At 40.5% G+C, this 12,233-nt stretch overlaps 2 protein-coding genes across 5 annotated transcripts; both read left to right on the forward strand.

Annotated features, from left to right (window-relative positions):
• Window positions 1-487: 487 nt before the first annotated feature.
• Window positions 488-6,431, forward strand: LOC135335923 (sushi, von Willebrand factor type A, EGF and pentraxin domain-containing protein 1-like). 4 transcript variants are annotated; one of them, XM_064531628.1, is made up of 16 exons: window positions 488-649; window positions 721-912; window positions 1,052-1,225; window positions 1,286-1,456; window positions 1,863-2,033; window positions 2,119-2,289; window positions 2,386-2,556; window positions 2,917-3,087; window positions 3,172-3,342; window positions 3,495-3,674; window positions 3,740-3,910; window positions 3,969-4,139; window positions 4,912-5,094; window positions 5,150-5,341; window positions 5,431-5,952; window positions 6,029-6,431. In XM_064531628.1, the coding sequence occupies exons 1-15, from the start codon at window positions 601-603 to the stop codon at window positions 5,715-5,717; spliced, it is 2,625 nt and encodes an 874-aa protein (XP_064387698.1). In that variant the 5' UTR covers window positions 488-600; the 3' UTR covers window positions 5,718-5,952; window positions 6,029-6,431. The 4 variants fall into 4 exon arrangements, with proteins under 4 accessions (XP_064387698.1, XP_064387699.1, XP_064387700.1 ...); XM_064531629.1 differs by having other exon boundaries at window positions 6,032-6,431; XM_064531630.1 differs by having other exon boundaries at window positions 4,915-5,094.
• On the forward strand, window positions 6,063-10,881 carry LOC135336397 (sushi, von Willebrand factor type A, EGF and pentraxin domain-containing protein 1-like). Its single transcript, XM_064532160.1, has 5 exons — window positions 6,063-6,164; window positions 9,908-10,133; window positions 10,196-10,369; window positions 10,440-10,613; window positions 10,673-10,881. Exons 1-5 carry the CDS (start codon window positions 6,063-6,065, stop codon window positions 10,855-10,857), a joined length of 861 nt encoding a protein of 286 aa, XP_064388230.1. The 3' UTR covers window positions 10,858-10,881.
• Window positions 10,882-12,233: the final 1,352 nt, after the last annotated feature.

Here is a 12,233-nt window from a genome sequence, read left to right on the forward strand (position 1 = left end):
ACTGTTTCTATAGATCTGAAAATGCATGCATTCACTTCAGTAAACTTATAGAGACCCAGAATTAGCAGAAATTATTTCTGATTACCATTATTTTGCACAATCGTAGAAACTATAATTATAGCTCTTCCCTATACAGCCTTTTCAAAGCTTGTATATGAGCTAGAGAATCAGTTAGCAAAGCTCCAAGATTCATTTGCAGTAGGAATTGACTCGTAATATAGCACATACATGCATGCATGCATATAGTTGGCAATCTAACACCACCTCTCCTATGACAGCCAAAAGGTTGTTTCGCGGTTTTTGGAGGTTCCACTACACCTATAAATAGCTATTAGGGGTGTGATTTCTATTTTGGTACTGATTATTGTTTTATACTGTTGTGATAGTTGCCAAGAACATCAAAGCAAAATTCTTCTTCCAAAGAAACAAGAAGTATAAAACAGATCTAGTTTCAGTGTTGGGACGGTTTCATGTTTACGATGTGCAGACTGTGAACGACAATTAATTTTTAATAACCATAGTGCGTGGCTGCATGGTCAATACTCCGATATTTTTTAGTTGGTACTTTTTTAACAAGATCTCAAGTGAAGGAACTGCTGCATGGATCGAGCCAGAATATTATTCATATTTTTTCTCTGCATTGTTGAAGGTATAATATCGGAGTAGCACATTTTAATAGTGAACTTCGTTTATTTATGCATACACTTCATGTCTGTGCAGTTTTAGGGCCTTCTCCATTCGACTGCTCAATGCCACCTACTGTTCAAAATGGCTACGTCTCTTCAAGTTCGTCCACTTCAACAACGTACAGCTGTAACACAGGGTACCAACTGTCTGGATCCGCCACAGCAATTTGTGAATATGATGATTATGATGGTGCATTGTGGACCTCGGTACCTACATGTATAGCAGGTATACAACTTATAGAATGCCAAGATCAATTAATTGTGGTGTACAATTGCTATTCTATTATTATAAACAGTAAACTGTTGCAATGCAAAATTTGTTGAGTTTTCTTGCTTTTAACACAACAGTTTTATACTGTATATAGCTACGAATTGTAACTCCCCACCACCTATTTCTGATGGATCCTCTGGAACACCAACAAGGACAACTTACGGAGGAACAGTGATCTACAGCTGTAATATTGGTTATGTACTGTCAGGATCAGCTACAGTGAGATGTCTGGCTAGTGGAAGTTGGAGTACCAGACCAACTTGCACATGTAAGATGGCTAGTACACTAAAATAATAGAAGCAGCCACACCTTACAAGATTTTGTATAGCTGTTCCCTGTGGTGATCCTCCGGCCATTCCCAATGGGTCCAGGACTTTTACTGGTACAACATTTGGAGATACGGCCACCTACTCCTGTAACACTGGGTACCAACGGTTAGGACCATCCACAGTGACCTGTCAAGCTAGTGGAACTTGGAGTGATAGACCAACATGCTTAGGTAACTAAGAGTTCAGGAGTATAGGTACGCAACTCCACTTAAAACCCAGAGGAGGTACGACAGGCGCAGCTCAGGTTGATTATCCGCCCACACCTCGCCCACGTCATATGTTTTTCGATGTAATCAGAGGCTAATTACTTGAGCTGCACTGGGGTTCTGTCCAACTAATGTCACAACCATAAACTGTGAAATGTTTTTTTGTTTCTTTCCATCAGCATTTTTATTTTTAGCGATTGTATCTCAAGTGGCTGTGGTTACAAGAGTATGTACATTGTACATGCATGTACTGTACTTTGTGACGTAGGTCTGGCAGAATGCGACCTGTGCATGTACAGTCTTACTCTATTAGAGTACTCTTCCTAATGAACTCTCTGTTTAATAAAAATGTGTTAATCACTCATTGCAGCCATTTGTGGATCCCCTCCTTCTATCTCAAATGGATCTCCTGGCACACCCACTGGTATCATACAAGGAGGGACTGTGATGTACAGTTGTAACTCTGGGTATCAACGGTTGGGATCAGCTACTGTTGTCTGTCAAGATAGCGGAAATTGGAGCCCGAGGCCAAATTGTTCAGGTATATCTACGGTTACATGCTCATTATGTGTATGCATTCTGCTGTAAGCTATAATAACTGTATACTTCTGTCATCGTAATCACAGCTATTTGTGGCTCCCCACCATCAATTTCCAACGGTTCACCTGGTACACCAACAAGCACAGTAGCAGGAGGATCAGTGATATACACCTGTAACAATGGCTACCAACTGTCCGGATCACCCCTAGTGACCTGTCAGGCTAGTGGAAGTTGGACTGCAAGACCAAGTTGCTCACGTAAGATTCCCAAAATCAGCAAATTGTGCACGTTAATGGTTTTAATACTTTTATAGTTATGCATGAGCTATAGTGTATACGTGCATCATTCTGTAGCTATCCCCTGTGGTGATCCTCCGACCATTCCCAATGGGTCCAGGACTTTTACTGGAACAACATTTGGGGATACGGCCACCTACACCTGTAATACTGGGTACCAACGACTAGGACCATCCACAGTGACCTGTCAGGCTAGTGGAACTTGGAGTACTACACCAACATGCTTAGGTATCAAGAGTTCATTAGGAAGAGTATGCAACTCCACTTAAAACCCTAGTAGGTGTTCTGTCCAACCTACGTCACAACCATGCATAAACTGTGAAATCTTAAATTAGGAAATTTTCAATGTATGCATGAGTGATGATTATCATTAATGTTATTCCATCAGCATTGTTCGATTGTATCTCAATTGGCTGCATGTGCATGGTTACAAGAGTATAAATTATGTACTTTAATTGTGACGCAGGTCTGGCAGAATGCGACCTGTGCATGTACAGTCTATTTGAGTACTCTTTCTAATAGAGTATAATTTATACTCTTCCTAATAAACTCTCTGTTTAATAAAAATGTGTTAATCACTCATTGCAGCCATTTGTGGATCCCCTCCTTCTATCTCAAATGGATCTCCTGGCACACCCACTAGTATCATACAAGGAGGGACTGTGGCGTACAGCTGTAACACTGGGTATCAACTATTGGGATCAGCTACTGTGGTCTGTCAAGATAGCGGAAATTGGAGCCCGAGGCCAAATTGTTTAGGTATATCTACGTTACATGCTCATTATGTGTATGCATTCTGCTGTAAGCTATAATAACTGTATACTTCTGTCATCGTAATCACAGCTATTTGTGGCTCCCCACCACCAATTTCCAACGGGTCACCTGGTATGCCAACAAGCACAGTAGCAGGAGGAACAGTGACATACATCTGTAACAATGGCTACCAACTTTCAGGATCAGCTACAGTGACTTGTCAGGCTAGTGGGAGTTGGACTGCAAGACCAAGTTGCTCACGTAAGATTCTTAAATGTACTAAAACCATCAAATTGTACACGTCACGTTTATACTTTTATAGTTATGCATGAGCTAGTGTGTACGTGCATCATTTTGTAGCTCCCTGTGGCAACTGTGGCGTGCTTATTCATTTTTAACCATTCATAATGTAGCTGATCAGCCGGGCTCTTGTAACGATCCTCCGACCATTCCCAATGGGTCCAGGATTTTCACTGGCACCACATTTGGAGATACGGCCATCTACACCTGTAACATTGGGTACCAACTGTCAGGAGCAGCTACAATGATCTGTCAGGCTAGTGGAAGCTGGAGTACTGCACCAACTTGCACACGCAACAAAAATTAATGATCTGATCTCATGTATATATATAATTATGTCTGTACATCTGTTGTGTAGCTGTCCCCTGTGGTAGCCCTCCGACCATTCCTAATGGGTCCAGGACCTTCACTGGTACGATATTTGGGGATACGGCCACATACACCTGTAACACTGGATATCAACGTTCAGGAGCAGTTACAGTGACCTGTCAGGCTAGTGGAAGTTGGAGTACTGCACCAACTTGCCCACGTAATAATTATTCTATACACAAATTTATGGTTTGAAAATTGTGTGTATATCTGTATAGCTATCCCCTGTGGTGACCCTCCTACCATTCCCAATGGGTCCAGAACTTTCACTGATACAACAATTGGGGAGACGGCCACCTACATCTGTGACGATGGCTATCAACGTTCAGGATCAGCTGCAGTAATGTGCCAGGCTAGCGGAAGTTGGAGTATAATACCAAGCTGTAATGGTGAGCAGTATATATATCTTAAGTAGAGCTGGTACGAATCAAAGACCCATGCAATCATCTTGCTTGTTTGTTATTGAAAGTTCAGTTTTTTCAATTGACACATTCATAGCACATCGCGTAATAACTTTTCTGAGAAGAATAACAAACATGATTCTTGATCTGTATAACAGCTGTCTCCTGTGCAACCCTCCAGCCATTTTTTTTTATTTTGGACATCCACTGGTATATTCCGTAGTTAACCGTCGAACCGGCCACTTGTTTTGATAGCTTCATTTAGGCTAAACAAGGGGTGGGCGGATATTTTATTATGTGGCTATTGAACCGTGCAAGCGCCCATCCAAGAGAATTATGTTGGTACTTTCTGTGAAAACTACACAGCTCCATCTTCTTTACAGTGACAATGGGCGGTTTGACTTTTAACTAAGATACATCCTTTGGAGAAACCGCCACCTACTTCTGTAACACAGTGTTCCAGGCGTAGGTGGCGGTTTCTGAGTATTCCAAGTGTCGGTGACATGTAAAGCTAGTGGAAGTTGGAGTAGTAAGACCAAGTTGTATTGGTTGTAATGATATAGAGTTTTCTTGCTTTAAAACTATGTTGATTCCTCAGCTTCACAAGCTTTCTATAAACAGCTATAGTTTTCAGTTCATCACTTATGTACATCTATACATCTATACATCTTTGTTGTAAATTCCATTTAGTTTTTGTTTCGACTTGTATCATACATAATAAAATACATGCATGCAATTGCTTTTTGCACATCTGTTACAGTAGCTCCTCAGCCTGGCTCTTGTGACAACCCTCCGACCATTCCTAATGGATTCAGGACTTTCGTTGGTACATCATTTGGAGAGTCGGCATTTTACACCTGTAACAGTGGATATCAACGTTCAGGATCAGCTACAGTGACCTGTCAGGCTAGTGGAAGTTGGAGTACTAGACCAACTTGTAAAGGTGTGTATGTATAGCTCATAGTTCTGCATGTCAGTTGCTATTAATTTCAATGCAGCAATTTGTCCTCCTCTCACTCTTGTGAATGGAGCAGTTGCTTACCTTCCAAGCAGTTTCATCATACTAGAAGGAACAGTAGCTCAACACAGCTGTAACACTGGCTACCGTCTCTCTGGAAACGGTACGAGACTCTGCAGCAATAATAATGGCACTGCTGGTGTTTGGAGTTTGCCAAATTTATCATGTAGAGGTGAGAATACGGAATAGCAACTGTGTTACACATGCACATAAGAACACCTGAATTAATTCGTTGATTAATTTCACAATTATGAACTTTAGGTATCATAATTCAACTCCGTTTTGGTGATGTACGTGATTGCAGTCAGTACACTGCCTCTGAAATGGTTCAGAAAACTGATGACATCACTACCACACTTGTGCAAGGTGTCATTGCTTCTTGTAATTGTCGTTTAAACTCAACTTTCTTGTTTAACGCGTTTCTGAAATGCTTTGCCGATTCTCCACAACATGTGACATACAGGGCAACATTGTTGAGCTCAAGTGATCTGTCCACATCAAAAGTGCTTGAGTATATAGAGAATGGATTCATTCCACTCCAAGCGTGATTATTCAGAACCTTAATCTCAACCTTAATGCAACTTGTCCAACAGTTATTGCTGACTTCAATAGCTTGGAATGCCCAGTACAAGTCCCTGTGACCGTTTTGGATAACATTGCTGTTATTACAAGCTCTGTAATGGCTATTGTTATTTTTATATTCGTTCTGTTTGTTGTTTTTGTTCTCATCAAGAGACGTCGAAGCAAAACTGCCAATAACCGGGACTCTTTAGAAACGACAAGGTATTTCATAACATAATAATAATTATACACAGAGCTTTAAAACAATAAACATTCATTTTTGTCCATTAAAATGCAGCAGTAACAGAAATCTGAACACTACCGAAACAAAAATGATCAATTTCCCAACCATCCCTCGCCCCCATGTGGGTATCCCCTCACTCTCTACGGAGTATGAAGTGCCTGAGGCAACAGCATACCCAGAGTATGATGAGGTAGGACCTCCTGTGGTGAAGGGTGGCAAGAATCAGTACAGCTTTGACGTGGACCCTTGTCCTGCGTACGGACAAACGACTTTGAAGAAAAGATCACCTTGACCTCAACTAAAATGGAATAATTATTGTTTTGTTGGACTATATTATGCTTGACAATGTATTAACATTTATATATAGCACTTACAGTGCCATGACTGTAATGTAGATTAATTAGTGCACTTATTTTTATTGTGTGAAATGCTGTCAGTATGTACTTTGATAATACGTTGCTGCAAATTAATGTATATTTGGTGGCCAAAAGTTAGGCCAAAGAGGTATCAAAAATTGATGAGGGGTGAGGCTTTGTTTTCTCCTTTTTTAATTCCCCTTGATAAAAATCATACAAAAAAAGAAAGTAATTGTACATCAAACCGATGGCTAGCTAATAAACAGTTTGAAACACTCTTATAGTAGCTTATCAATATTTGTCCGTCTCTAAAAATCAGACGCTCACAAAATAATCTGCAATGCAAACTTTTGTGCGCCACAATGAAGGCCTGCAGCTATACTGAAAGAGGTTTGATGATAATTTGGAACGTCTGCCGTTTCACAATGAAAGTAAAGTTTCTGGTCAACCTCCGCCTTATTGATTTCATTGCATCATCAAATTATTTGTTATGACGTCATTCACTGATTAGCGATCTACCTCATTTACTACTTGTATAGTGTATATATACATCTTTGACATGAGTCCTTTCTTGTCCTGCATACGGACAGACGCTGAAGACTTGATCATGATACACACCTCAAATAAAATGGAACAATGACTGAATCACACTATTATGACTTAGATGTAAATACTCACTAGATGCATAGTCTGTTGTGCCGTTCAATCAAGCTCCTATTGGTATGTACTGGTATCGTTCTTATACTTCCCTCCTATAGCACGTGCATGTCTTTGGATTTCAAATTCAAATTCACAACTATAAGACTGTGATCATTCAGAATCTTCATTTCAACCTCAATGCATGCAATTAACCTGTCCTGTCCAACTAGATCTACATGCAGTTATTGCTGACTTCAATAGTTTGAAATGTTCAGTACAACAACCTTCTTTGTTAGCTATGGATAACACTGCTGTTAGTATGGGATCTGTGAAAGCTACATGCATGCAATTGATTTATTATGTACTGCTGGTTGACACTGTGATAAATCTAAGCATGCAACATTCCTATCACTCAGGGGAGTTCCGTTAATTAATCATCCTTGTCACACCCGACAAATAATTATGCTGGTATAGATTTACCTGCAATATCCCAGAAAAAGTTTTCGTGCAAGTCATTTAAATCGTGCTTATTATTATGGTCTATTTTTTGGGTACTTGTTTACTTATTGTTGTGGTTGCTGCCAAAACACATCAAACACAAAATTCCTCTAGAAACAAGGTATTCTAAACAATAAACAAATCTAGAGGTTGTGCGCAGAAATTAATCACATAGTCAAATAGTCACTTCGTTGAAAATAATTATTGGTTGGAACTAAACTCCTAGCCTCCTTCACAGGCCCTCCTTTTTCTGTTCTTTGTCACAGGTCAATATAAACATTACGGCAGGAATTGGAGGGAAAAAAGAATAAGAAAAAGGAAGCTGTAACAAAGAACAGAAAGGAGGGCCTGCGAAGGAGGCTACTAAACTCCACTGACCTTCTTGTCTACGAAATACTTTGCCGAGTCGTTCCGCTTTGACTGTGATCATTGAGAATCTTCGTCTCAACCGGGATGCAACCTGTCCAACGGTTATTGCTGACTGGAATACCCTGTACAACAACCTCTTTTGTCAGCCATGAAAAACACTGCTGTTATTATGGGATCTGTAATTGCTACAATTATTGTTATTTAGTTGCCCGTTGTTTTATTTTATTGCTGTGGTTGTCAATAGACCTATCTCTTAGCTACATGGTAAAAGCAAAATTTCCATCACTCGAAAGTCCATTCGTATCACCAATCCACGTCGGAGGTAGGTTCCACCTGGACTTCAATACTGAGTCCATTTTAATCATGTATGCATGAACCATCCCTGTCACACAATCTAGTCAGTCAATCCATGGATATAATACCGTCCGGTACGCATTTAAATCTATTACGGGTGTGATAAACTTTTTGGTACTGAACAGATGATTGATACTGTTGTGTGATTGCTGCCAAAACACATTACAAAACAAAATTCCTCTAGAAACAAGGTATTCTAAACAATAAACAAATCTGATATATGTACATAGCTAGCTGGCCTAGTGTAGTATAATTTAATTTATATATATCAGAGTTATTTTACCTGAGCTTCCTGCTCGTTGGCTGCCATTCGACTTCAAGACCCTTGCTAAAGCTTCCTGCAGTACGTGTTCTGGGGAGGTCGTGAGTTAATTGCAGTAAGTCTTTAATCTCTGGTCTTTTTGTGTACGTGTACAGTGAGTCAACTCCTGCCACGTGGCTCTTGGTAGTTCATGCGCATGCGCAGTAAAATATGGTGACCCATTCAGGAATGGAGCAGGGACATCGAATAAAAACGGGTGAATAATTATTGGCAATACTTTGAACAATCATTGACCATAAATGATGATAATTATTGACAATAAAATTGAGCAATCATTGACAATAATGATGATAATTATTGACAATAATTCCAACAATTATTGACAAACATGACGATATTATTGACAATGAATCAGATAATCATTGACAACAGGCAACCCAATTATTGACAACATCACGATAGTTTATTGACAATGAATCGGATAATTATTGACAATAGGCACCCAATTATTGACAAACATGACGATAGTTATTGACAATGAATCGGATAATCATTGACAATAGGTAACCCAAGTATTGACAATCACATTACATCATTGTCAACATATTTCGCCATTGACAATATTTTTCACTATTGAATAATGAAACAAATGGAGCGCCATATATACCATGGCTGTGGTCAGACAGGTTGTATAAGTAGTATAAACTACAACTGAAGCCTTTGATCTTTGGTGCAACCATAGTACAAGTGTATATATAGGTGCTCATTTGTACTACAGTAGATCTGAATTGTATATGGTTTAGCCTATAATAATAGTCAAGGGTTTCAGTTACAATCAAGTATAGATCCGTTACTGTTTCTAAAATGATTTACTGCATGTACCAAGCGAACCAAGCCTTCATCTTTATTCTCTGTATTGTTGAAGGTATCATATCAGTGTAGCTATAATATTAACCTAGCCAGTCTATTTCAATGACAAATATCGATTGTTTATGCACCACATGTCCAGTTTTAGGTCCTTCTCCATCCAGCTGCTCAACACTACCTGCTATTGAAAATGGCTTTGTCTCTTCAACTATGTCCTATTCAGCAACGTACAGATGCAACCCTGGGTACCAACTGTTGGGATCTGCCACAGCTATTTGTGAAATGGAAGAAATTGATTTTGTTTTCTGGATCTCCGTACCTACATGTATAGGTAATTACTATAGGCATGCATACTATAATCAATATAACTGGGGTTTACGTATAATTATCTATAGCTGTGAATTGTAACTCTCCTCCATCTATTTCCAATGGGTCACCTGATACACCAACAAGTACAACTGTTGGAGGGACAGTGACATACAGTTGTAATACTGGTTACGTACTGTCAGGATCAGCTACAGTGACCTGTGAGGCTAGCGGAGGTTGGAGTACTAGACCAACTTGTGAAAGTGAGCATGCAATGAGTAGCTAGGAGACTTTAATTGTCAAATTAAAATCCACCGCCTTTCCATTATAATAGTTGTCTCCTGTGGGTCTCTTCCCTCTATTTCCAATGGGTCACCTGGTACTCCGACAAGTACAACATTTGGAGGAACAGTGACATACAGCTGTAATACTGGTTACGTACTGTCAGGATCAGCTACAGTGAACTGTGAGGCTAGCGGAGGTTGGAGTACTAGACCGACTTGTGACAGTGAGCAATGAGTATGGATCGAGACTGTATCAGATTCAAACCTATTTCGCCCATTATAATAGTTGTCTCCTGTGGGTCTCTTCCTTCTATTTCTAATGGGTCACCTGGTACTCCAACAAGTACAACATTTGGAGGAACAGGGACGTACAGCTGTAATACTGGTTACGTACTGTCAGGATCAGCTACAGTGACCTGTGAGGCTAGTGGAGGTTGGAGTACTAGACCGACTTGTGAAAGTGAGCATGCAATGAGTAGCTAGGAGACTTTAATTGTCAGATTAAATGCACCGCCTTTCCATTATAATAGTCGTCTCCTGTGGGTCTCTTCCCTCTATTTCCAATGGATCACCTGGTGCTCCAACAAGTACAACATTTGGAGGGACAGGGACGTACAGCTGTAATACTGGTTACGTACTGTCAGGATCAGCTATAGTGAACTGTGAGGCTAGCGGAGGTTGGAGTACTAGACCAACTTGTGAAGGTGAGCAATGAGTAGCTAGGAGATTGTAATGTATTGAAATGCATTGCCTCTTATAATAGTCATTTCCTGTGGATCTCTTCCCTCTATTTCCAATGGGTCACCTGGTACACCAACAAGTACAACATTTGGAGGGACAGGGACGTACAGCTGTAATACTGGTTACATACTGTCAGGATCAGCTACAGTGAACTGTGAGGCTAGCGGAGGTTGGAGTACTAGACCAACTTGTGAAAGTGAGCAATGAGTAGCTAGGAGACTTTAATTGTCAGATTATAATGCACCGCCTTTCCATTATAATAGTCGTCTCCTGTGGGTCTCTTCCCTCTATTTCTAATGGGTCACCTGGTACTCCAACAAGTACAACATTTGGAGGGACAGTGACGTACAGCTGTAATACTGGTTACGTACTGTCAGGATCAGCTACAGTGATCTGTGAGGCTAGCGGAGGTTGGAGTACTAGACCAACTTGTGAAAGTGAGCAATGAGTATATATAGCTAGTTGTCAGATTAAAATACACCACCTTTCCATTATAATAGTCGTCTCCTGTGGGTCTCTTCCTTCTATTTCCAATGGGTCACCTGATACACCAACAAGTACAACATTTGGAGGGACAGGGACGTACAGCTGTAATACTGGTTACATACTGTCAGGATCAGCTACAGTGAACTGTGAGGCTAGCGGAGGTTGGAGTACTAGACCAACTTGTGAAGGTGAGCAATGAGTAGCTAGGAGACTGTAATGTATTGAAATGCATTGCCTCTTATAATAGTCATTTCCTGTGGATCTCTTCCCTCTATTTCCAATGGGTCACCTGGTACACCAACAAGTACAACATTTGGAGGGACAGGGACGTACAGCTGTAATACTGGTTACATACTGTCAGGATCAGCTACAGTGAACTGTGAGGCTAGCGGAGGTTGGAGTACTAGACCAACTTGTGAAAGTGAGCAATGAGTAGCTAGGAGACTTTAATTGTCAGATTATAATGCACCGCCTTTCCATTATAATAGTCGTCTCCTGTGGGTCTCTTCCCTCTATTTCTAATGGGTCACCTGGTACTCCAACAAGTACAACATTTGGAGGGACAGTGACGTACAGCTGTAATACTGGTTACGTACTGTCAGGATCAGCTACAGTGATCTGTGAGGCTAGCGGAGGTTGGAGTACTAGACCAACTTGTGAAAGTGAGCAATGAGTATATATAGCTAGTTGTCAGATTAAAATACACCACCTTTCCATTATAATAGTCGTCTCCTGTGGGTCTCTTCCTTCTATTTCCAATGGGTCACCTGATACACCAACAAGTACAACATTTGGAGGGACAGGGACGTACAGCTGTAATACTGGTTACATACTGTCAGGATCAGCTACAGTGAACTGTGAGGCTAGCGGAGGTTGGAGTACTAGACCAACTTGTGAAGGTGAGCAATGAGTAGCTAGGAGACTGTAATGTATTGAAATGCATTGCCTCTTATAATAGTCATTTCCTGTGGATCTCTTCCCTCTATTTCCAATGGGTCACCTGGTACACCAACAAGTACAACATTTGGAGGGACAGGGACGTACAGCTGTAATACTGGTTACATACTGTCAGGATCAGCTACAGTGAACTGTGAGGC

The sequence above is a fragment of the Halichondria panicea genome, chromosome 5 (assembly GCF_963675165.1).
Source record: "Halichondria panicea chromosome 5, odHalPani1.1, whole genome shotgun sequence".
Classification (NCBI taxonomy): domain Eukaryota; kingdom Metazoa; phylum Porifera; class Demospongiae; order Suberitida; family Halichondriidae; genus Halichondria; species Halichondria panicea.

What these genes read in the sequence shown, in the direction of transcription:
- LOC135335923 (XM_064531628.1), top strand. Translation starts at nt 601, where the DNA reads ATGGATCGAGCCAGAATATTATTCATATTTTTTCTCTGCATTGTTGAA. An exon ending in GGTACCTACATGTATAGCAG is followed by an intron (nt 913 to 1,051) that starts GTATACAACTTA and finishes TACTGTATATAG; the next exon opens with CTACGAATTGTAACTCCCCA. An exon ending in TATAATACCAAGCTGTAATG is followed by an intron (nt 4,140 to 4,911) that starts GTGAGCAGTATA and finishes CATCTGTTACAG; the next exon opens with TAGCTCCTCAGCCTGGCTCT.
- LOC135336397 (XM_064532160.1), top strand. Translation starts at nt 6,063, where the DNA reads ATGATCAATTTCCCAACCATCCCTCGCCCCCATGTGGGTATCCCCTCA. An exon ending in CATACCCAGAGTATGATGAG is followed by an intron (nt 6,165 to 9,907) that starts GTAGGACCTCCT and finishes TGCAATGAGTAG; the next exon opens with CTAGGAGACTTTAATTGTCA. An exon ending in TACTAGACCGACTTGTGAAA is followed by an intron (nt 10,370 to 10,439) that starts GTGAGCATGCAA and finishes CCATTATAATAG; the next exon opens with TCGTCTCCTGTGGGTCTCTT.